The sequence below is a fragment of the Nomascus leucogenys genome, chromosome 16 (assembly GCF_006542625.1).
Source record: "Nomascus leucogenys isolate Asia chromosome 16, Asia_NLE_v1, whole genome shotgun sequence".
Classification (NCBI taxonomy): domain Eukaryota; kingdom Metazoa; phylum Chordata; class Mammalia; order Primates; family Hylobatidae; genus Nomascus; species Nomascus leucogenys.
Window position 1 is genome coordinate 76099568 of NC_044396.1, and position 23538 is coordinate 76123105.

The 23538-nt window shown below is 44.1% G+C and overlaps 1 protein-coding gene across 1 annotated transcript in view; it reads left to right on the forward strand.

Annotated features, from left to right (window-relative positions):
* The window catches only part of FER1L6 (fer-1 like family member 6), a 162898-nt gene that overhangs the window by 81904 nt on the left and 57456 nt on the right, over window positions 1–23538 (forward strand). The window contains exons 19-24 of the mRNA XM_030795069.1: window positions 1164–1288; window positions 7121–7255; window positions 10905–11054; window positions 21622–21732; window positions 21987–22148; window positions 23307–23487. Of these exons, the coding sequence (XP_030650929.1) occupies window positions 1164–1288; window positions 7121–7255; window positions 10905–11054; window positions 21622–21732; window positions 21987–22148; window positions 23307–23487 (864 nt within the window). The remainder of the gene's footprint in view (window positions 1–1163; window positions 1289–7120; window positions 7256–10904; window positions 11055–21621; window positions 21733–21986; window positions 22149–23306; window positions 23488–23538) is intronic.

Here is a 23538-nt window from a genome sequence, read left to right on the forward strand (position 1 = left end):
GTTCTCCCTGCCTTGACAGAGTGTGGAGAACTTTCACTGCAAATACCTGGACTTAACTGGGAAGTGTGCAGAGCTCAAGTTTCCAAATGCTTTGCAGGATTAGAGTGGGTCTGATATGGTTGCTGTGTTCTCAGGCTCCATATTGGTCCGCATGCAGCCAGACAGTGGCATGGGGTGGAGGGTAGAGGGACAGAAACGTGTGTGAGCCTCAAGACAATCAAGGAGATGTCTTTGGCACCCCCTGCCTTTCCTGTCCCTCCTCACCCTGCCAATCAGGGGTCAAGGCCTGTAGCACCCAGGGCTGCCAGATCCCTCCCACCTCCTCATTTCCATCCCCTCTCCAAGGGCAGGGACTGTCTTAGTTACCACAGAATCCTCAGGGATCAAGACTATACACAGTAGGTGCTCAGAATGACCCTGGCTGGCTGAATGGAAAATAAGTGAATGGATGACTTGAGACATATATTGTGTTTATGGAAGTGAAAACTATGTGGAACAGCCCCTTTCACACACACACATGCACACACCCACACATGCCCACATGCACACACGCACACACACCCACATGCCCACATGCACACACACGCACACACCCACATGCACACACGCACACACACCCACATGCCCACATGCACACACACACACCCACACATGCCCACATGCACACACATACACACACACCCACACATGCCCACGTGCACACACATGCACACACTCATGCCTGTATAAACAGGAGAATTACTGGGGAGTAAAACGTGGTATTTTAGAAAGAGAAGAGGATTTTAGAATCAGAAATAAAATCGATGCTCTGGTCATGGGTTAATTGTGCAAACTTTTGAAAGTCTTTTAACCTGGTTGTGGGCCATTTTTCCTCATCTATAAAGTGGAGAGCATGCTATTTCACATGGTTTTAGTGAAGAATAAGACACATAACCTGGTGAAAGCACCAAGGAAGATGCCTGGGTTCAAAGTACCCCATAAATATCACCTCTTCCCTTTCTTCAGGGCTTCTATTCCTGTCTCAGAGGAGGGTGGATGTGGTTGGTGGTCTCCTTTTGTCTGTCTGTGGATACATAGATGGACATCACACGCAGACACACATGTGCACACACTGTTCTTGAAAAGCCCACTAACACCTGCCCCCTTGCATGATTCGTCCACAGAACAGCATGTTTTTCAGCTGAGAGCTCACATGTACCAAGCCCGGGGACTCATCGCGGCTGACAGCAATGGACTTTCAGACCCTTTTGCCAAAGTCACGTTCCTTTCTCACTGCCAGACAACAAAGGTAACCAGGGTAACCAAGACAGCCTGCTTCTTTCCTGCAGACTGCAACTGATCCACAGAAGACCCCAGGAAAGAAACAACGGGGGCATGTTGCAAATACCTGCATCTTTGGGTGTGTAGATGTTTCAGACTGAAAAGCGAATATGTGCCCAAAAGGACTGGTGTGGGGAAGGTCTATCGTTTCGGTGTGATTCATTGTCCTAGGGCAAAGGATGCAAGTCCCTGAGGCGAAGGAAGGCTGGGAGAAAGAGAGGAGTGAGGAGGAGAAGGCTAAAGTGCCAGGCACAAGGCCAAGTGCAGTGGGGAAGGAGCAAATGAGGAAACAGCACAGATCAACCTGCATGAGGTTTATGATCCAATCGTTATGAAGGGGTCTCAGAGGGGAGAAACATTTGCCAGTTTTGTGGTCGAGATGCTCTAGACTTTGCACTCACCAGCTGGGGAGCTTTGCATGCTTTTAACATCTCTGTGCTTCATAGTCCCCCTCCTCTGGAAAATACTACTTCATAATGGATGTTGTGAGTATTAAGGGAGATGGGTTGTCTTAATCCATTTAGCATTGCTTATAACAGAATACCTGAAACTGGGTAATTTCTAAAGAAAAGGAATTTATTTTTTACGGTTATGGAGGCTGGAGGTCCAAGGTTGAGGAGCTGTATCTGGTGAGGGCCTTCTTGCTGGTGAGACCCTGCAGGTTTCGAGGCAGCACAGGGCATCACGTGGCAAGGGGGTGGAGCATGCTAATATGCTCGCTCAGGCCTCTCTTCCTCTTCTTCTGAAGCCACCAGTTCCCCTCCCATGACAAACTATTAATCCATAGATGAATCCATTTGTGAAGGCAGATCCCTCATGACCCAAACACCTCTTAAAGGCCCCACCTCTCAATACTGTGACATTAGGGATTAAATTTCCACATGAGTTTTGGAAAAGACAAATATGCAAACCATAGTATGGGTCTGTGCCTGTTTCCTTTGTCTTTCTCTCTTTCCTGTACAATGAGTGTGTGTATAGGAAATGTGTGTAAATAAAAGGTGAAAGGATTCCTAATCAGCAAAAATCCAGTAGGATGCTTTTCTCATTAGATTCTATTCTCTAAAGATTTATTCTGTTCTCTGATTTGTAGTTTGAAAAGAAGAAAACTCAGTAAAGAATTGCCCATCTCAGGAAGTTAAGCACCATGGGTTAGTTAGCACACAGAGTGCCCTAAGGTTACTTTCTAGCTCATCTCCTCTCTGGCTGCATGTCTTTGGGCAAGTAACACAACTCACTAAACCTCAGGTTTGTCATTTTAAAATGGGACTGTCATGAAGAAGCAGATAGTTAAGTTTATAAAATGATTGACAAATGCTGGCCATGACATTGGCTGATGTTGAGAGGGCTAACATTGTTCTCCAGGGCAAAGCCCATGACCTGGATGATAGAGTAGACTACATTTTGATTTATGACTCGCACACTGACAACGTGACGTGAACCAGCCTCACATTCATTGAACCAATGCCTGTCGGGTGCTGGCTTTTTGCCAGGCCACATGCTGGGCTTTGGAGGATGAGAGGAACCAGACTCTGCTCCAGTGTAATATGCAATCCAGGCATGGATGCAAGCCTCGTGACACACGATTCACTACACTATGACAAGCCTCAGGGTGAAGGCTTGTCATACACCCTGCATGTGTATGACTTGTGACTGAAATACAGAGTCCTACAAGAGCCAGGTAGAGAAAGGGTTAGTTCTACTGGGGAGAGAGGTCAGGAGACACCTCAGAAGGAAGGTGACTTCATCCTCTTTCAGTGACTGAGCATAAAAATGAGAAGACAACAGATTACTTTCTCTTTCCTGTGTTTTGAGAGTTAGTATGGAGCATGGTGATGTTGAGTACAGACTCTGGAGCTGCACGGCCTGGGTCAAAATCCATGCTCTTCCATTTATCAGCTGTGTGACTCGAAACAAACCTCTCTTTGTGCCTCAGTTTCTTTGTCTGTGAAATAGGGATGATAACCTTGTACATTCCTTCCAGAGGATAAAATACCCAGGACGGTACCTTGCTGAAAACTAAGGCCTATGTGACTGCTTGTTGTTGTTGTAATTGAGGCTTCCTTCCTACAGCAAGGGAGTTCTCATAGGATGGACCCCTGGAGCCCTCCTCCACCTGCCACAACACTGTGGAATTCCAGGGCCTGAGTGAAGTACAGGATTTGGATGAAATCCTTGGTCTGCTGTGTAATTATCCTTGTATTTTGTATCTCCATACAGCATCTTCATTTGATTTACATCCATATCTCAAAGGAATAGATGGCTTTTGTTTACCAAATAATTATTTGAAAGGGAAAATAGGTTCTGTTGAGTTCTGGACTTTGTCTCCATAATTTTAAGCCAAGTACCTCATTTTTGTTAATAATAATAGCTGCTATTTACTAAAAGCTCCCCACGTGCTGGGCACAAAGCTAAGCATTTTATATGCATCATTTGCTACATCTCACTGCAGCCCAAAGCTGGATGTTATCAGTGTCTTCATTCTGCAGATGAGGAAGGTAAGGCTTGGAAATGATATAGCTAGAAGATGGTGGAGCCAAGATGGAAACCCAGGTTTGTCCAATTCCAGAGTCACTTTGCTTAACCACTCCCTTTCCATTTTCTTAAGAAAGGGTACCAATTTCCCTCTCCTGTTTCACTTCTGTGCTAACACAGAGGGACTTGTCTGCAGGTGACATGCCCCCTTTATGTATTTTTAATGATGAGGAAAGCTGAACCTGGGCCCCTGCAGTCACAGCCGAGTGCCACCATTCAGCTGGTAGCACTCACCTGACCTCAGGGGGCTCAGGGAGAAAAAGCCTCCGAAGGCTGGTCCTGAAAACCAGTGCTTTATAAAGTGACATAATGGAATGAAATATTTCAAAGAGGGGAATCCAGTCATTCCCAACATCACTGGGGATATGGGACATAGAAATCTTGCGACTGAAATACAAAGGGAAAGAGAGAAAGCTCCCGCAGAGAAAGGCTTCCGGGATGAAAGAGGGAAACAGACTAAGTGGCTAAGATGGAGCATTAGAGGAGAAGGGGAGGAAATGTTAGAGGGTGGAGCATGGAACCTGCTATTTCCAACAAACAGATTGGGGCTTAGTCTTGAGGACATGGACGGTCTCTTACCCCAGTGCACCAAGGCTGCCATGTGGCAGGCGTTCAGTAAATGTTTACTCATTTATAAAAGAATACGGGCTGGGATCGGGTAGGATGGGTAACAAGCAATTATTGAGCATCTGATGTGTGCCAAGCACTTAATATTCTTGGACAATGGTCAGAACTCCGCAGGGTAGGTGCTAACCCCATTTAAATGAGGAAAACTAAGGTTTGGAGGGTTAATCTTCAACATGCCCAAGTCCAACATAGGGTAGGTAATGAAACTAGAATTGCACTCCAGAGTTATCTGATTCTAAAGGTATACTCTGTCCATGATAGCTGGCTCCCTCATCAAAATGTTAGCTAAGTGCTACCATAACTTCCAAATAATGTCATTTAACTCAGTTATAATGCATAACTCTTTAAGAAAGCCCTTAAGAAATGAGGCGAATCATAGGCACCTTTGCAGAGTATTTTATCCTCTGGAAGGAGTGTACAAGGTTATCATCCCTATTTCACAGATAAAGAAATTGAGGCACAAAGAGAGGTTTGTTTAAAGTCACACAGCTGATAAATGAAAGAACGTGAGAACGTGGATTTCGACCCAGGCCGTGCAGCTCCAGAGTCTATACTCTTCATACCACGCTCCATACTAACTCTCAAAACACAGGAAAGAGAAAGTAGTCTGTTGTCTTCTCATTTTTATGCTCAGTCACTGAATGAGGACGAAGTTACCTTCCTTCTGAGGTAGGTAGGAGAATATGTTTTTGTTTGGGTGAATCTTTTAGTACCTCCTGAAGGTGGTCATGCAGTCCTTTTACTCATGGGAGCAACTCCAAGGACAGGTCAATACACACTTAGTCGTGCAAATAGCTGTTGAGCATCTGTTATGCACAGAGTGCTGTGTTAGTGTCTAATACTGTGCCCAGCACATTGTAGGTCCTGAATCCTACATTTATATGATGAATGAGTGAATGAACAAATGCTGGCCTCTAGAATCTTATCAAGTGGTATTTACAGCCCAGTACCAAAGAAGATACCAAAATATTTCTATAGGAAAGATGCTGTGAAGATCATAAATTGCTTTGGTATTACGCTGTCAAGTGCATGCTACAAGACAGATCACATTTCTATTTTGAAAAGCATCATAAAAACACGGTTCTTTGTGATGTCACTGACACAGGGTAACTTTGCATTGCAGCTTTTTTAACTTCTGTTATTGATTGAAGCCATTCTTTTCCTATTGGAAAAGTTAGATTTTCTCTGAAACATTTAAAATCTTGTGTGTCAGACACAAAGTACCCTAAAAGTGAAAAAGCAAGAAGAGAAGGGAATTGTGAAAATGCACAATATTTTTATGACCCACATAAAGAAAAGCAATAAAAATATTCCTTTGTGACCACAGGGCAAATGACTTAATGCTGTGACTAGAAATGACTCGATGTAAAATGCTGAGGTGACAGTTGATATGAGTTTTGGAGTCCAGGCCAGGTCTCTCTCCAGACTTCCCTCCTAGATTGAACAGTGACAGACAAAGGCACAGTTCAGAAACTTACCCTGGACCCAGCGGCTGCTGTGATACATTCACCTATGAAATCACTCATTTGCCTGGAAGAGAAAGAAATGTGGTTTTGAACTCTTTCCAGGACTAGGCTCCTGCATTAATGGAACAGCTTCTGCCCAGGTGCGGAGTCCACTTGCCCTGCAAACAACTCCAGTATTCAGCTGTGTGAAATTGACAGGTTTCCAAACATCCAATTAACTAGAGAAGAAAATGCAAGACCAAATATGCCCTCCCTTCTGAGGTCACCACTTAAATGGCCTACGAGGGGGCTGTGAGCCACTTCTAGGCAAGATGCTCATGGTCTGAGGGCAATTATGCAGATTATTATCCTCTGTATCCTTTGACTTCTCCATCTGTATAATGGGTATAGTCTACTATCAGTATAAGAAAGATGTCATACAAAATGGTGAGGGTGGTTTTGAAAACCTTGACCTATTTAATTCAGTCAATAACCACAAAACAGTAGAATTCCACATAAGGAATATTAGGTCAAATACCCAACTTTGGGATATTTGATGACAAAATTTTATTTGCTCCTAAGTCAAGAATCATGTAATCTTCCCAATCCTCAGTGTTCTCATTCATAAAATGGAGATAATATTAGCATCTACGTGGTGAGAGTGGATGAGGTTAGCAGCCTGCCTGGGCTTTGCTGCCAGATGGTCCAGGTGGAATCTCAGTTCTGCCACTTGCTGGCTCTGGACAAGTGAGCCTCAGTTCCCTGATCTGGAAAATGTGTGTAAATAACTGAACCCACCTCCCAGAATTATTGTGAGGGTTGAATGAGACAGTGCATGTGAAATTCAGTGCCCAGCACACCATAAATGCTCAAAAAAGTGGCTAGTGTTATCATTGGCACTACTGTGAGGACTGAGCTGAAAGTGTGTATGCAAAGAGGGTGTTAAACATTGTAGGGGCTCTGCTCATGAAACTTAAGAATGTATGCTCCTCCGCGGTCGGGAGTCTTTGTGTTTCCTAGCATTGTTTAGTACATAGTAGCTGCTCAGTTTACATAGTCACTTGAATATTGAATGGATGAGCAATCACAATGATGATGTGTTCTCTTTCCCCTGTGTAAGTATTTGATGAATGAACCTTAGAGCCTCTACAACTCAGTTGAATGATCTTTTGCTTTTCTTTGGTCCCTCCTTCCAGATAATCTCCCAGACCCTCTCTCCGACCTGGAACCAGATGCTGCTGTTCAATGATTTGGTGCTGCATGGAGATGTGAAGGAGCTGGCAGAGTCCCCGCCCTTAGTGGTGGTGGAGCTGTATGACAGCGATGCTGTGGTGAGTGTCCCCCTGGGCCAGCACTGACCACACCTCATAAAAAATGCCACGTTGAACTCACTCACTTTATTTTAAAGTAAATAAAGTCCTGACGCTGTGAGTGGTGAGAACACTAGATGTACCTAGAGGCAAACTTGACCTCTGAAAACAGTTCACAGAACCAAAAAGATTAGTGATGATCATTTGCTTTACGAAAATAGTTTTTCACTGATTTCCATTGAAGTGGCAATTAAAATTGGATCTGGTTTACAGAACGTCAGTCTACACACTTCTTCGGGAATGTGATACTTGTATAAATCAACCTGCAACTGTACCCAGCCTCCAGCTAATTCCAGGTCCTATTGTTGTTTAATAAAAATGTCCATGCCTTTTGGAAACAGGAGGTTTTTACTGATCTCACCTGGCTGAAAAGAAATGGATGGGTATTTTCTCAGACTTTCCGTGTTTCTTTCTCTCTTGCTTGTTGCTTCTACGCCCTGCACAACACATTCATCTCTATCCCTTTTATGATGTGAACCAAACCTCTTGCTCTCCAAAGATGTTTGTGTGCTGAACCCTTGGATAGAGCCAAAAGCTTACTGAAGGATTTAACTTACACAAATATTCTTTTCTTAAATTAGGTAGTCTAAAATGAAAGGAAAGGGTTTGTTTCTTTATTTAATGTCTCTACCTCTGCATGAGGTTGCAGAAACACAAATATATTAAGTAAAACAGTAGTTCCAGGAAGCCTGCCTAACGCTTCCCCACCTCCTCGCAGTACTCCTGACAACCCCTGTCTTTGGGCCAAAGCCAGGAGGGAATCAAGAAGTGAGCATCACAGAAGGGGAGCGGAGACCATGGAGACCATGAAGTTCCCATCTTGCTTTCTAGAGGAAGAAACAGACACAGAAAGCTCAAATACCTTCTTTAAAGTCAGTTGGTTGGAGGCTGAACCAGGTCCCCTGTGCCCACTTCTGCCTGTACAGGTGGTGGAGGCTAGTGTAGCAGTCTCTCCCCTATACATCCACATTCTAGCCCTCCAAGCCACTCCCTCCCTCTGGGCCCCATTCCCCTATCTATAAATTGGGGATAGATGTATATATTTATGGAAGAGGATTTCTACTATTTAGCATGTAGTACAGATGTTCTGTAGGGAAGACCACAAAACTACTTTTTCAATTTTGTTCTCAAGAACATGCTTTCAATTGTTAGTGTTTATTTTCTATGCAGAAAACAGTAATAGCAGTAGAGTGTCTTTGAACACTCTACTAGGAAAAATCAGGTGACAGCAAACATTCCAAAGGATCTGCAGGGCAGGGCACCATCGTGGTTGGGAGCACGAACTTCGGAGCCAGGCAGCCTTCAATTTGAGCTCTGAGAGCTACTTTCTAGCTCTATGCCCTTGGGCCAGCTGCCCAACCTCTGAATGCCTCACACCTAAAAAAGAGTTAAAAATAATACCTTTCCATAGGATCATGAGGACTAAAGGAATGTTGTATAGGCTTTGCATAGTGACTGGTATATAAGTGCCCAATACATAGTAATGATGAAGATGATTGATATGTTTAAGTGATGGGGGACTAGTCCTGCCCTGTTTTTCTTGGTAGTAAAAAAGGATATTAAAATATTTTTGTATGTATGTATATAGGCCATAGTCCTGTTACACTAACCTGCTGGGCTGGCTGTGTTTCCCTTTGCTGCCCCATTGCTTTCCATTTCCCTTCCAGATCTCCATTCAGCAATGGCTTTTCCTGGCCCAACCCTAAGCCAAGCCCTTTACGGAGAAATTCAGCTGACATTATTGACTCTAAAGGGAAAAAGAAATGTGGGAGAGAAAGGAATATGAAAATATGCACTTTGCTCCCAGAGAAATACATGTAGACATGGAAAAACTTTTGTTCACCCTTGTGTGCTGCAGCTAAACAGGGCCCAAAATATGGTGATGCTCACATTAATGGAATCAGAATCTGCTGGACCCATGCCTCCAGTCTAGAACCTTACTTCATTTTCCAGTGGCCTCATAAGTATCTGCTGGTTCTGGAATAAATGAATTTATATTTGGAAAATTGGTTGCTTGGGCTATGTTTACTCTTTTGTTTCCAGGGCTAATTTGAATTAACCATTCCCAGCTGGGTTAATGAAAAAATTGTTAGGCAGATCACTGATTTCCTAGCCAGCTGCCCTAACTCCACCCATCCCCAAAACGGGACTGTCTCCACTAGTGGACACCAGCAGGCAGTTTTGTTTTCAAGTGTGGTTGAACAAAAGCCCGGTTTCCACCTCAACCAAGTTTCCTTCTACAGCTGGGGTTGCACATGTTGCTTCAAAAGTCCAGAGACAATGAAGCAGCGTGACTCCTAAAACCCAGCCTCAGCCAAAAAGAGCAAGGGCACTGGCCTTGGATGGCAGAGGTCATTTATCCAACAGCTTTCACTCAACCAGCATGCATTGAGTATCTGCCCTGTGCCAGAGGACACAGCAGTGAATAGTGCAGGCAACTCTGCCCACAAGGAGCTTATATTCTAGCAGTTCTTGAGACAAATAGCACAGCAGAATGACTGTGCAGCCCCATGCTGCCTCTGGAGGAATGTGCACACAGTCTTGCAAAAGAGGCAGGAAGCAGAGCCATCGCATCGCATAGTTCTTATAGAAACATATGGCTTACATACATACATACAAACAAAAATATTTTAATATCCTTTTTTACTGCCAAGAAAAATAGGGCAGGACTGCACCATCACTTAGACATATCGATCATCTTCATCATTACTATGTATTGGGCACTTATATACCAGTCCCTATGCAAAGCCTATACAACATTCCTTTAGTCCTCATGATCCTGTGGAAGGGTATTACTTTTAAATGCTTTTTAGGTGTGAGGCATTCAGAGGTTGAGCAGCTGGCCCAAGGGCATAGAACTAGACAGCGACAGATGTGAGAGCTCAAACTGAAGGCTGCCTGGCTCCAAAGCTCGTGCTCCCGACCACAGTGATGCCCTGCCCTGCAGATCCTTTGGAATGTTTGCTGCCACCTGATTTTTCCTTTTCCCCTTCCAGTCTTCCCTGGATAATTATTTTAACTATATCCTACTGAGCTCAATATATGAGGAGAGAGATAGCCCCCAAGATAGCTCTGGGCCAGAAAGCCCCTAGGATGACCACCCCCGCCACCTTTTTTTTTTTTTTTTTTTTTTGAGACGTCTCTCTCTGTCACCAGGCTGGAATGCAGTGGTGCAATCTCGGCTTAGTGCAACCTCCATATCCCGGGTTTAAGCGATTCTCCTGCCTCAGCCTCCTGAGTAGCTGGGACTACAGGTGTGCACCACCATGCCCAACTAATTTTTGTATTTTTAGTAGAGACGGGGTTTCACCATGTTGGCCAGGATGGGCTTGATCTCTTGACCTCATGATACACCTGCCTCGGCCTTCTAAAGTGCTGGGATTACAGGCCTGAGCTACCGCACCCAGCCAGGATGACCCTTTTAGGAGCATGAGTGGAACCCACTGCTCCCCAGACCTGTGGAAATGGGCAAGAGGAGCTTGGCAGGAGAAGAGAGTGAGACGCGGATGCTGATGGTTTTGTGGAGGTTATTTGTAAAACTGCATTGATGTGGATCAGAACCAGGTAATAAATGATCAGGAAATACAAACTCATTTCTTTTCTTCTTTAGGGGAAGCCAGAATATTTGGGTGCCACAGTCGCTGCTCCTGTTGTGAAGCTGGCTGACCAGGACTATGAGCCCCCCAGGTTATGCTATCACCCCATCTTTTGTGGGAATCTCTCTGGAGGGGATCTCCTTGCTGTATTTGAACTGCTCCAGGTGAGTGAACCAGATGTGGCACCAGATCTATCAGGTCTACCTGGCTAGAGAAGTGGCCTCACCACAAGTGCCACTTCAGTGAAGCTGTGCCTGGTCCCTCTCTGCAATCCCACATCTGAATGTGTCTCCTGGGGACCTGAGAGGTGCACTTAAGAACTGAGGTGACTTGGACTATTCCCAGATCCCCTGAGTTTATAAGTCAGAATCTCAGGATGAAGGATTCTTGTGGGTTTGGCCAACGATGCTTGAGCAGCCTCGTATGCAAGTTCCTGAGCTCCATGCAGGCCACGAAAGGATACAAAACAGAGGGGAAGCAAACATATGTGGGCACTTACCATGTGTCCGGTGTGGTGATTGTTGTCTCGTATACCTTTCATCACACTAAAGCTCCCTCTGTCCTGCTGAGGTAGGTATTATGATTCCCATTTTACAGATAGTAAATTTAGGATTAAAGTGATTGACTGACTTATCACACAGCTGGGTGAACTGAGTTGACCTTAGACCTTTAAGGCCTTTTGCTTCTTACACTATACGGTTTTGCAAAGACAAAGAGCTCTTAGTCCTTCACACTAAGACCAAGGGGGATTTATGAACGTGTGTCTGGGGAGACTTTTTCAGAAAGCAGAAGCAGGTATTGGGAAGAGAAGCTGAGTCCCTGAAGTCCAGCAGTCTAGGAGAGGAACACATAGGATGTGGAGAGAACCTGGAAAAGAAGTGAGCAGGTTGAGGGGCCTGTATCAGAGATTTCTCCCCTTGGCCTCCTACTCACTGAGGCACCAAGAGGCGCCTGGTGGTACTTCGCCTTTTAGTCAGATCAACACCTCTGTCTTAGGCTGCTTAGGCTGCTATTATATAATAGAATTCTATAGACTGGGTAGTTTAAACAATAAGTGTTTATTTATCACAGTTCTGGAGGCTGAGAAGTCCAAGATCAAGGTGTCAGCAGACCTGGCATGACTGGTGTCTTCATGTGACCAAGAGAGAGAGAAGTTATCTCTCTTATGTCTCTTCTTATCAGGGCATGAATCCCACTCATGAGCATTTTGCCCTCATGACCTCATTACTTCCGAAAGGCCCCACTTCCAAATACCATCACATTGGGGTTGGTATTTTAACATATGAATTTTGGAGAGTCATATTCAGTTCATAACAATGTCTACATAGGTAAGCCTAGTTTTCAGCAATTCCAATTTAAAAACAAAACAAAAAACATCAAATAAAGCCAAAACTCAATTAGTATAGAAACCAGAAGGCAAACATTCCTAACACAAAGAGAATGAATTAAGAATGAAGGTGCTAGAGCTAGCATCCTCACTGGGATTTTAGACTTTCAATGGGATTAATGCCCGGATAAGAAGAGACAAAAGAGAGATAACTTCTCTCTCTCTTGGTCGCATGAAGATACCAGTCATGCCAGGTCTGCTGACACCTTGATCTTGGACTTCCCAGCCTCCAGAACTGTAATAAATAAACATTTATTGTTTAAACTACCCAGTCTATAGAATTCTATTATATAATAGCAGCCTAAGCAACCTAAGACAGAGGTGTTGATCTGACTAAAAGGTAAAGTACTACCAGGCGCCTCCTGGTGCCTCAGTGAGCAGGAGGCCAAGGGGAGAAATCTCTGATACAGGCCCCTCAACCTCATAGTAGAAATCTCAGTTTCACCATTTATTAGTGTGTGGCCTTGCGTAAGCTACTTAATCTGGGTTTCGCCTGCAAAATGGGGATTATAGTGAATCTGTCTAAAGTGCCTGGCATGGAATAAACACTCCACAAACAGCTATTTAAGCTGATAATGATGCCTTAGAATATTAAAGCAAGATGTCTAATTCTACCATGTATTTCAGGTAAAGGAACCGAGCTGGATAGAAAGGTAATTACTTGCTCAATATGGCAGGTGAGAGCCTAGAATCCAGAGAGTTCCACCAGAGCTAGGGATTCTGGGGAGCATAATGAGGAAGGGAGCAGCTTTGGGGTTAGACACACTTGTATTCAAACCCAGACCCTGCCCAGGTCTACAGCCTTGGGGGTTGCACACGGCTACAGTGATGAGTTCTTAAGCTCATCAAAGACTTTGAGTGTGGTCTAGTTTTTGCTCCATGTAAGGGAGAACATTTTGAGGATGGAATGGCTGCCTTGGAGAAGGAGTGAGCTCTCTGTTAGGGGAGCTGAGGCTGGGTGAGAGTTCTTGGAGGAATGGATTAGCAGGAATTCAAGCATTGGCTCTAGTTCCACCATGACTGCAGCCTAGGAGGGTAGGGCTAGAAAAATCTTTGTCTTACAAATCTTAAAGCCAAATGGGATTCTAATAGAACCAGATCTAGTCAAATAGATTTGTGTTGCACAGTAAAATGGACTATCAGAACTGAATGTAAACTTCAAAACTGTTGGTCCAGTCTTAAGTGAAAATCCTGGTGATTTTAGACTGTCAATGAGTGATTTTAGGTCAAAACCAGCATTGAATAGTGTTGGATTGATAGGAAGGGAGTTTTGCCATGGTTTGTCCTTCTAATTACTTCTAGAAGAAAGCCACTTTTGATGTTCATGTGTCTCGAATATCTCTCAACTTGAAACCTCCCTTTTTAATAAGAGATAGCTCAGGTTTCAGGCACAGTCCCTTCCCAAGGAGATCAGTGACACCTATGGGAACATTTTCCAAAGTCTGCCTCTTGGAACACCAGTCCCTCCAAATACAGTAAAGAGAAAGTTTAAGAAATGCTTCACATTGGCCAGGCGTGATGGCTCACACCTGTAATCCCAGCACTTTGGGAGGCCAAGGAGCACGGATCACCTGAAGTGAGGAGTTGGAGAGAGCCTGACCAACATGGAGAAACCCCATCTCTACTAAAAATACAAAAAGTAGCCAGGCGTGGTGGCACACGTCTGTAATCCCAGCTACTCCGGAGGCTGAGGCACCTGAATCACTAGAACCCAGGAGGCAGAAGTTGCCGTGAGCCAAGATCATGTCATTGTGCTCCAGCCTGGGCGACAGAGCAAGACTCTGTCTCAAAAAAAAAAAAGCATCACATTGCATATTCCAAGAACACTATTTTGTTTCATTGGTTTTCTTCTTAAAGTGACTTTCCATTTCTGTCAAGTAGTACTTGTTTTACCTTGCAAGATGAAGTTTCCTTTTTTTAAAATAAAAGTGTCTAATAAAAGAAAATGTTGTGGGATGTACAAGTGGTAAAGGTGGTCATGGAATGGCTGACTTGGGAAAATGAGATCTAGTCCAGCACTCCCATTTTGCATGTGAGAAAGCTGAGGCTCAATGCTAACTGAATTGGATTCAGTCAACTCTCTTTTCACTACACAATGCTGTCCTAATAAGTGCTCTGGGTCTGAGACCCTGCATCTGCCAATGAAGGCTGGACTGGTGGATCCCCAAATGCTCTCTGTGGGCTCAGCTGTCTGGGTTCTGTAGCCCCACCTCTCATCCTCCCTCCTGAGGCTGAGAGCATTTCTCAAGCTTTCTTGTCACTGTATTTGGAGTGAGCTGAGCCCTGAGCTAGGCACACTGGTGAGAGACCCTGCTGCTTCCTGACAGCCGACTTAATAAAGTAAACACTGTCAGAGGTAAGTAGCCTGAGATACAATTCATTAGGATTTCATTAGGACTTCTTCTCATTTGATCACTTGTTCAAAAAGTAATTTGATCACCAGCATGACTGTCTTAGCATGTGGATCTCATTCACGCCGAGAAGACAGGGGCTGGAAAATGCCTTCATTTGTTACCAGCTGTTCTCAGTTTTCATTTGTGGATGTCTGGCATCAGTCTCTCTATCTCCATTACTGAGACTGCCCTTGCTCAGAAGGATTTAGAGGTGGGGAGGATCACTTGAGCTCAGGAATTCGAGACTAGCCTCAGCAACATAGTGGGATCCCCGTCTCTACAAAACATAAAAATTCAGCTGGGTGTGATGGCACTCGCTCGTGGTGCCAGCTACTCAGGAGGCGGAGGTGGGAGGATTACTTGAGCCTGGGAGGTCGAGGCTGCAGTGAGATCATGATCACACCACTGCACTCCAGCCTGGGCAGGAGAGCAAGAGACCCCATCTCAGAAACACGTGAGGGATGTAATACCTTTGTTCTCCTATGCACCAGACTGAATTCACTATTTTCATTTCCCTCCTCTATCCAAGTTCGCTGCCCCCTGTCCTCCCAATCCTGACTCATAGCCCCGTTGTTCTCCCAGACACTCCAGCTTGAAAATTCAGTAAGCCTTAATTCTTTACACCATGTCTTTATCCATAGCCAGGCCTGCCCCGGGTATTGTTGAATTGTTCCCATCCCCTGTTCCCATGGGTTCTTTTGGTGCTCATCTGAATGTTACATTGGCCTCCTTGCTGGGCTACTGGCTTCCTTTACTTTTCCTGTTCACTCCATCCTCCACATTCCTTCCAGAACACTAGTTGGTATTACCACCCTTCTCTCCAGAAATCTTCAGTGGCTCTCACTTCTTACCACCAGGAACATTTCTCAAAGTCTGGTTTATTTTGGAACATCACTCCCTCCAAATACAGTGACAAGAAAGCTTGAGAAATGCTTTATATCACATCTCTCTTGGGGATCCGAAATGCCATGGTAATTGGGGATCTGAAATGCCAGTTACCATGGTAAAGAAACTGAGAAGTCCCGCAACAAAGAACTTTTTTTAACTTCTTTTTCAAAACTTGATATTTCCCAAATGTATTTGACCACAAAACATTTTTCCATGATAAGTGTTAATATTCCCTGAAGAGGAAATCTGCCCTATAGGAGACTGTCACATTTCTGTAGCCTGGCTGTTAAGCTGTCCTGAAATTTGTCCTCAGACTACTTTTGTAGCCTCACATTTTAGCTGCATGTTAACTGGGCAACCATGCAACTAACTGGGCAACCATGCAACTAACTGGGCAAAGAGCCTTTAGATGCGGAGGGAAGAGCAAATTCCAGACCCTGAAGCCTCACTATGCCTGGCATGCTCAGGGAGGTCAATGTGGCTGGAATGGACAAATGACAGGAAGCAGGAAGGAGATGAGGCCAGTGGGAAAAGATCACATGGGGCCTGGTAAGGACTTTGGCTTTTATTCTGGGAGAGATGGGAAGCCAAGAGAGGACTCTCGGCACAATGACTTATGTTGCAACGTGAAGATGCTGGATCCAGTGTATTCCAAAGGGGCCAGGAGAGAAGCAGAAAGGCCCATTGGGAGACTCTTGAAGTTACTCAGATTGGAGATAAAGGCACCTTGAATCAATGTAGCCATGGAAAGGAAAAGAGGTAGGCTCTGCATATATCTTAAAGGTAGAGTCTTTTGGATCGGTTGATGAGATTTGACATGTGAGGTTTATCTCTCCACATCACACAGAAAAGCCCACAATATTTTACACATCATAGACTCACAGTAAAATATTTTGTCTGAGCCTGGTGGTTCACGCCTGTAATCCTAGCACTTCAGGAAGCTGAGGCAGGAGGATCGTTTGAGCCCAGGAGTTTAAGACCAGCCTGGGCAATATGGCGAGACCCCATCTCTACAAAAAATAAAAAATTAGCTGGGCGTGGTGGTGGAGGCTGCAGTGAACTATGATCATGCTACTGCACTCCAGCATGGGTGACAGAGCAAGACCCTGTCTCGAAAAAAAAAAAAATGCATCTATTTACTCATTGAATGAACAAACATTCATAGAATTCTGTGTGTGGGCCAGATTTCAACTGTCGGGCCATTCCCCGGGCCCCTCACAGCAATGTCCCCTTCTGCAATCTCAGAACTGTCTGTTGTTATTCACACTTTGGCCTTCTTTTCCATTCTCCATACTTAGAACACTTGTTTCCCCTACTTTTATAATGTTTCTCTTGTTTTCAGAACCCTCTCTCTCCTATTACAGTTTTCCTCTCCTTTGCTGCTTGAATGTTCTCCTTCTGGAAATTCCACCTCCCTTTCTTAGAATGTTTTGCTTCTTGTGTTGGTTTGCTATTGCTGCTGTAACAAATGACCACAGACATGGTGGCTTAAGACAACCCAATTTGTTGTCTTACAGTTCTGCAGGTCAGATGTTTGAAAGGGTCCCTCATCGGGGCATCAGCATGTCTGTGTTCCTTCTGGAGGATCTAGGGGGAAATCTGTTTCCTTGTCTATTCTGGTTTCTGGGGATGGCCTGCATCCCTTGGCTGGTGGCCCTTCCTTTACCTTCAAGCCAGCCAGATAGCTTCTTCAAGTCTCTCTCTCTCATTGTCTCTTTCTCCCCCCAACCTCCCATCTACTTCCATTATCACATCTCTTCCTACTCTGACTCTCCTGCTGCTGTCTCATAAGGACCCTCAAGAATACATGGAGCCCACCCAGATAATCTAGGATAAAGTCCTCATTCCAAGATCCTTAATTTAATCACATCTGCCACATCCGTTTTTGCCATTTAAGGTAACATTTATAGGTTCTGAGGATTAGGATATGAACATCTTTGGGAGTCATTATTCTGCCCAACACACTTCCCAATTCCTAGAAATATCTCAGCCTTCCTACAGGCTTAGTGCACTACACACCCCCAGAAGGGGCCACTGCTATTTGGTCTATGTTGCTGGCACCCCGTACAGTTGTGCAGTGTGCAGCCTCCGTGGATTTATGTGTTAACTCTGCCTGCTTAGAATCCATTCTTCCTTTTCATTCAACTTTCTAGGACTCTTTCTCTTACCATCATGTGAATGTTCTCTAATTTTTTCTTTTGTTTTTAATCTTCTTTGTCTATGTGGTACAGATTTAACCTAAGTTCTACTGGCTTAAAAAATGAGATATTCTTCTCTGATGCTTGGCACTCATTAAGTCTTCTCATTAAAGGTCTGAGTTAGATGATTTAATTAGCTTCAGACAGCATCTCCGTGTGATCTTTCTCCCTGTTTTAAAGGTAGAGTGTCATTAACTGATTATTGACCTGCTAATGAAGACTTTGCAGAAGGCATCCACCCTAAAATAGGCTTAGTGAGGGGTCAGGGAGGGAAAGCAGGCTGATCCTTACATATTATTAAGAACTTCTGGGCCAGGCACAGTGGCTCACACCTGTAATCAGCACCGTTGAGAGGCAGAGGCGGGTGGATCACCTGAGGTCGGGAGTTCGAGACCAGCCTGGCTAACATGGTGATATCCCGTCTCTACTAAAACTACAAAATTAGCTGGGTGCAGTGGCACACAATTGTAATCCCAGCTACTCAGGAGGCTGAGGCAGGAGAATTGCTTGAACCCGGGAGGTGGAGGTTGCAGTGAGCAGGGATCGCACCACTGCACTCCAGCCTGGGTGACAGAGTGAGACTGTCTCAAAAACAAAGAAACAAACAAAAAAAAACTTTCAGTAGAGACCCTGCTCAAGCCCTCAAGACGATCTCCTCAAGTCACCAACTTTATCCCGGAGCTCACACTTACCCCTTCTGGTGGTTCTGGCTTTGCCATAATCTCACTATTTGATGTTGGGCCCATTAAATTTCCTCTTAGGTTGTTTTGTTTTGTTTTGTTTGCCTGGGTTGCACACAATTTTCTTTCAGCAAGCTGAAGATATTATTCCATTGTTTGGGCTGTGCTTTCTCTTTTGAGAGGTTGGTTGTCGTTCTTATTGTTGCTCCTTAAAAAGTGATCTTTATTTTTTTTCCCTCATCTGATTGTTTTTAAGGTATTTTTCTTTATTTTTGGTTTTTAGCAGTTTTACTATGTTGTAATAAAGCACAGTTTTGTTTTTATCTTGTTGGATTTTATAGAGCTTTTAAAACCCTGGCTTGATGTTTTAAATTAGTTTTGGAAAATTGTCAGCCTTTATCTATTCAAAGATTGCTTCTGTCCTGTTCTATTCCTCCTCTTTTCTCTTCTCTCCCTTTCCTCCTCTCCTTGCCTCACCTCTTTTTTGCCTGTCATCTGTGACTCCAATTACATGTATATTAGACCTTTTAATTAGATACTCTGTGCCTCTTCTTTTATGCATTGTCTATCATTTTGTCTCTCTGAGCTTTATTTTATCCATAATATGGCTTATCTTCCAGCTCATTTCTACTGCCTCTTTTTCAAAACCTATTCACTAAGTTCTTTCCAGTGACTAAATTTTCAGCCATAGAATTTCCATTTCTTTTTTTATTATGGATTTCATTTATCTATTGAAATTTTTTATCTGGTTTCTTATTGAACAGATTAAGCATTGTTATTTTAAAGTTCGTGTCTGATTACCACATTATCTGAATCCTCTGAGTCTTTCTTCGCTTAGTTTCTCTTGTTAATCTCATTGTCTTATCTCTGTGCATGCCATATTTTATTGCATGCTAGACATTTCTACATAAAAATATGTAGTGAGCTAGTAAGTGTTGGAGCCCAAGTAACCACTGTACTAAAGATAATAGAAATATAAATTATGGGCTGAAGGAGACAGAAAGGAGAAAGGCTTCTGAGCATCAGTGATTTTTCAGATGGGCAGGGCTGGGACTAGGGTCATGCATGACCCTAAGAGTGAGTGCCTCCTTAACTTTTGTACCCTTTGTGCCACACTGGTTCACGCTTGTCCTGGACCTGAAGCTGGACCTACTTTGAGGTCCTGATATTTTACTTCTGTGGGGATATTAGAGCAGTCTGGCTTTCAGACCAACTACCCATCCTGCTCACCACCATTTCTTACTATTTTGTCTTTATAACAATCACTTGTTTTTCCCAGGCCTAGGTGCTGAGTAACTGCATATCATATGGTTTTATAGGCCAGCAAGCAACCCATGTCACTGGGAAAAGCTTAATCTTGGCTGGTAGCAAAGTCATTTAATTTCCAATGTTATAGGATTCTTTTATTATTATTATTATACTTTAATTTTTAGGGTATATGTGCACAATGTGCAGGTTTGTTACATATGTATACATGTGCCATATTGGTGTGCTGCACCCGTTAACTCGTCATTTAGCATTAGGTATATCTCCTAATGCTACAGGATTCTTTAAGGGCTGTGTTGAGCTCTTAACAGCATTTTTCAGGCACTTACAAAGCACAACTTCTTTGGCTATTTCCCAAGATACTTCAGCAGCCCCAGGATAAAACATATAATGCTTTTTAAAAAGCACATCTAGAGGCAGCCCCTCCTATGCCACCATCACAGCTGTTTTGTGGCTTTCCCTTTAAAGCCTGGGGGGCTATTAACTTTCCCAGTGAGGTGATGCTCGCAGGCTAAATTGCTCACCTCTTCACTGCCAGGCAGTATTGGGCATTGCCATCCTCATTATTTACCAGCTTCTTGATTTGGGCTGCAGGTGTATCCTGCAGCTTCATTACCTTAAGCCTATTTCACATTTGCAGTGTCTTCTCTTCTTTTTCTGAGCTTTCTTGTAATTAGCTTAACTGCATCTGCAGTTGCTAACTAGAATATGTCTGTGAAAACGGAATGGTGATATATTTGCATTTTGCAGATTTTGATGCACAATTAGGCTTTTTCTAGCATACGGAGCGTGTGGACTAATATGTCAGTCAACCAGTAAACATTTATCAAGAACTCACTGTACATGGAGGGGCTTGGAGAATGAAGTAAATAAAGACTTCCTATTGGCCAAGTCCCTGTAAATTGCTCAGGCAGACAAACAGCCCCAGTAAGGAGAACCACCTGCTCCAAAGCAATGTTTAATAGAACATCTGATTCCCAAGGAGCTTGATGGGTCATCTGGCCCAATATCTGAGGCTCAGAGAGGGAAATTTACTTGTGCAGGGTCACACAGCAGAGCCTTATTTCTGGACTCGGTCCTCTAATTTCTGCACGAAATCTGCATAGAGGACATACTGCATTCAAAAGGCATCGAATGGTAGAAGCAGCTGGGATCGGGTCAGAAAAAGCTTCTTTTATTTTTTGTTTTCTTTGGGGAAACCTTCTTGAAAGATGTATGTGTCGAACCAGGTTTTGAGGGCAGTGTGGGATGGCCTACACAGTGAAAAAGACCCTTTTCTCAGTAGAACTCTGTAAGTCCTTTGTGTGAAATTTCAGCAAAGCTGAAATTGTCCTGAAGTTTCATTAACCCCAAGTGCACAAGAAGTGACAGGTTTTCATCTGCCTTCAGAACATTTCATTTTCTGCTTCACTCATTAAGATGTAGTCTCTGTTGGATTAAATGTACATCCTTTTTTGTGGTAGTAGTATTAGTATTTGTAGTAGTAGTAATGCATAATGGCTTTTCTGGAGATCTTGACAAGTCCGAAGGGAGTGGGGACCATTAAGACTCAAACGTTTGGAAAATGATAGAAGCTCCTTCTCCACTACCCTGCTGTAGTTCTTTGGTAATTTTATTAAGTTGTAAAGACCATCTTCCGTATTTGTTTTTCTCTCTCCCCTCTATACTGTGAGCTCTGTGTTATCAGCCTTGTGGTACATCTTAAGTGCTCGCTAAATATTGGTTACCCTTGTAAATGACTGCATTTATCAATTAATAAATAATTAAATTTGGTAAAATGCATGGTCCTTGTATTTCAAGCTGGAAACATTACTTTAGTTGGCAAAACAGTGAACATCGTACTGATGAGGTGGTTGTGTGGCAATGTTGCCTTCCCTGTGTCTCTCCAGCGTGTAACTCATACTTGCCTTGTGTGGTAGGTCCCTTCTTCTGGGCTGCAAGGCCTCCCACCCGTTGAGCCACCAGACATCACCCAGATCTACCCGGTTCCTGCCAACATTCGGCCGGTGCTGAGCAAATACCGAGTGGAGGTACGGGTCAGGGGAGGAGCTGAGTTGTTCTTTGGGACTCAAGGGCAGGGGCCCCGCCTGAATTGTAGAAATGGTATGGAATGGGCGGGGGACCTAGAGAAAAAGAATGAGCCCTCAAAAAGCTGTGCAGGTGTTTCCTGGAGGAACACAGCGTGGTTCTCAGGGAGCAGGTCTGACTTTTCCACACAGAGCCAGGGCAGGCGTGGGGCTCCTCCGTGGATCTGTGGTGACGGCTCTGCTGGTCTTCTCCTCAGGTTCTCTTCTGGGGAGTTCGGGAAATGAAGAAGGTGCAGCTCCTGTCTGTGGATCGGCCCCAGGCTCTCATTGAGTGTGGAGGACAAGGTGTGAAGTCCTGTGTGATCCAGAGCTACAAGAACAACCCGAACTTCAGCATCCAGGCAGACGCTTTTGAAGTGGTGCGAGCTTCTCACTCTCCCGACCTGGCTCATTCCTCTTTTTTGCACAGATGAGATGTTTTAGGGTTTCAGATGTCCACTACCTGCGAGAAAGAATCAATTTAGTGAAAAGCCAGAATTTCAGAATGAGATAAAATAGACTTTTGTTGTTGTTGTTTTGAAACTTTTCCAGTGTGGATCATATGGCAATCAAAGCAGGTTGACAAACTTTTTCCTAGAGCAGTGGTTCCCAAAGTGTGGTCCCCAATTCATCAGCATCAGCATCACCTGAGAAGTTGTTAGAAATGCTCATTCTCAGGCCCGGCTGTTCTGAGTTAGAAACTATTGCAGGGAGGGCCAGATGTCTCTGGTTTAACAAGGTTTCCAGGTGATTCTGATATATGATAAAATTTGAGAACCACTGGCCTAGAAAACACTGTAATAAAATTTATTTTAATGGCTACATTTTTTAAAAAGTATTTATACTTAGAATGTCAGGAGTTTACACGTGAATTTATGCTTCTGAAGTGATTTCTTTTGACATCTGTGCTTTTATTTATTTCAATATTTCAGCGTACCTTTTTGTGCTTTGATTTGAAACTAATTGCAAAGAAAAAATTGCTTTGTGCAACCCAGCCTGCTTCACTGGACATATATCTCCAGTTAGCAAAGCCTACGATGGAAGAATGTGCATGGTGTTTGCAAACCTTTTGTATCAGGCTGCATTGAGTCTCGGGGGCCACCAGGGAAAACAGGTGGCTGGGGCACTGTCCCTTCACTCTCAGCTCTGTATGAAATGGCTCGACTTTCATCTCTTTTATATAATGGGCCTGGATAAGCTGTCATTGGAGATGAGGGTTCTGCTGGCAGATAATGACAAAATAAAGAGGTCTGAAAATGACTGTCAGAGAGAGTGTAGAGGTGAGAGATTTTTGTAATTTAAACCTGGGACAAATTGTTACTAAGGCAGACTTCCTATTTGGGTGAATTACTCCCTGGCTTGGGAAGACACTGCTCCAGAGTTTCGGCAATCTGCAGGACTGGCCAGGAGGGACAGAAAAGCAAGGCAGAGACAAGGGAGGCTGGATGCCCAGCTGGCTTTGGGTCTGCCCATGGAAGGGTCACCAGGGCTCAAGCAGCCAGGCCTAGCCCCTTCTTCATCTCAGCCTCTCTCTGCAGGAACTGCCTGAGAACGAGCTTCTGCACCCACCACTGAGCATCTGCGTGGTGGACTGGAGAGCTTTTGGGAGGAGTACCCTTGTGGGCACCTACACCATCAACTACTTGAAGCAGTTTTTGTGTAAACTCAGAGAGCCCCTTGCCCCCATCACACAGGTGGATGAAACACAGCTTGAGCATGGTGAGAAGCTGCTCCTAGATTTTGTAGCTGTAACTATGAAGTCATGGTGCC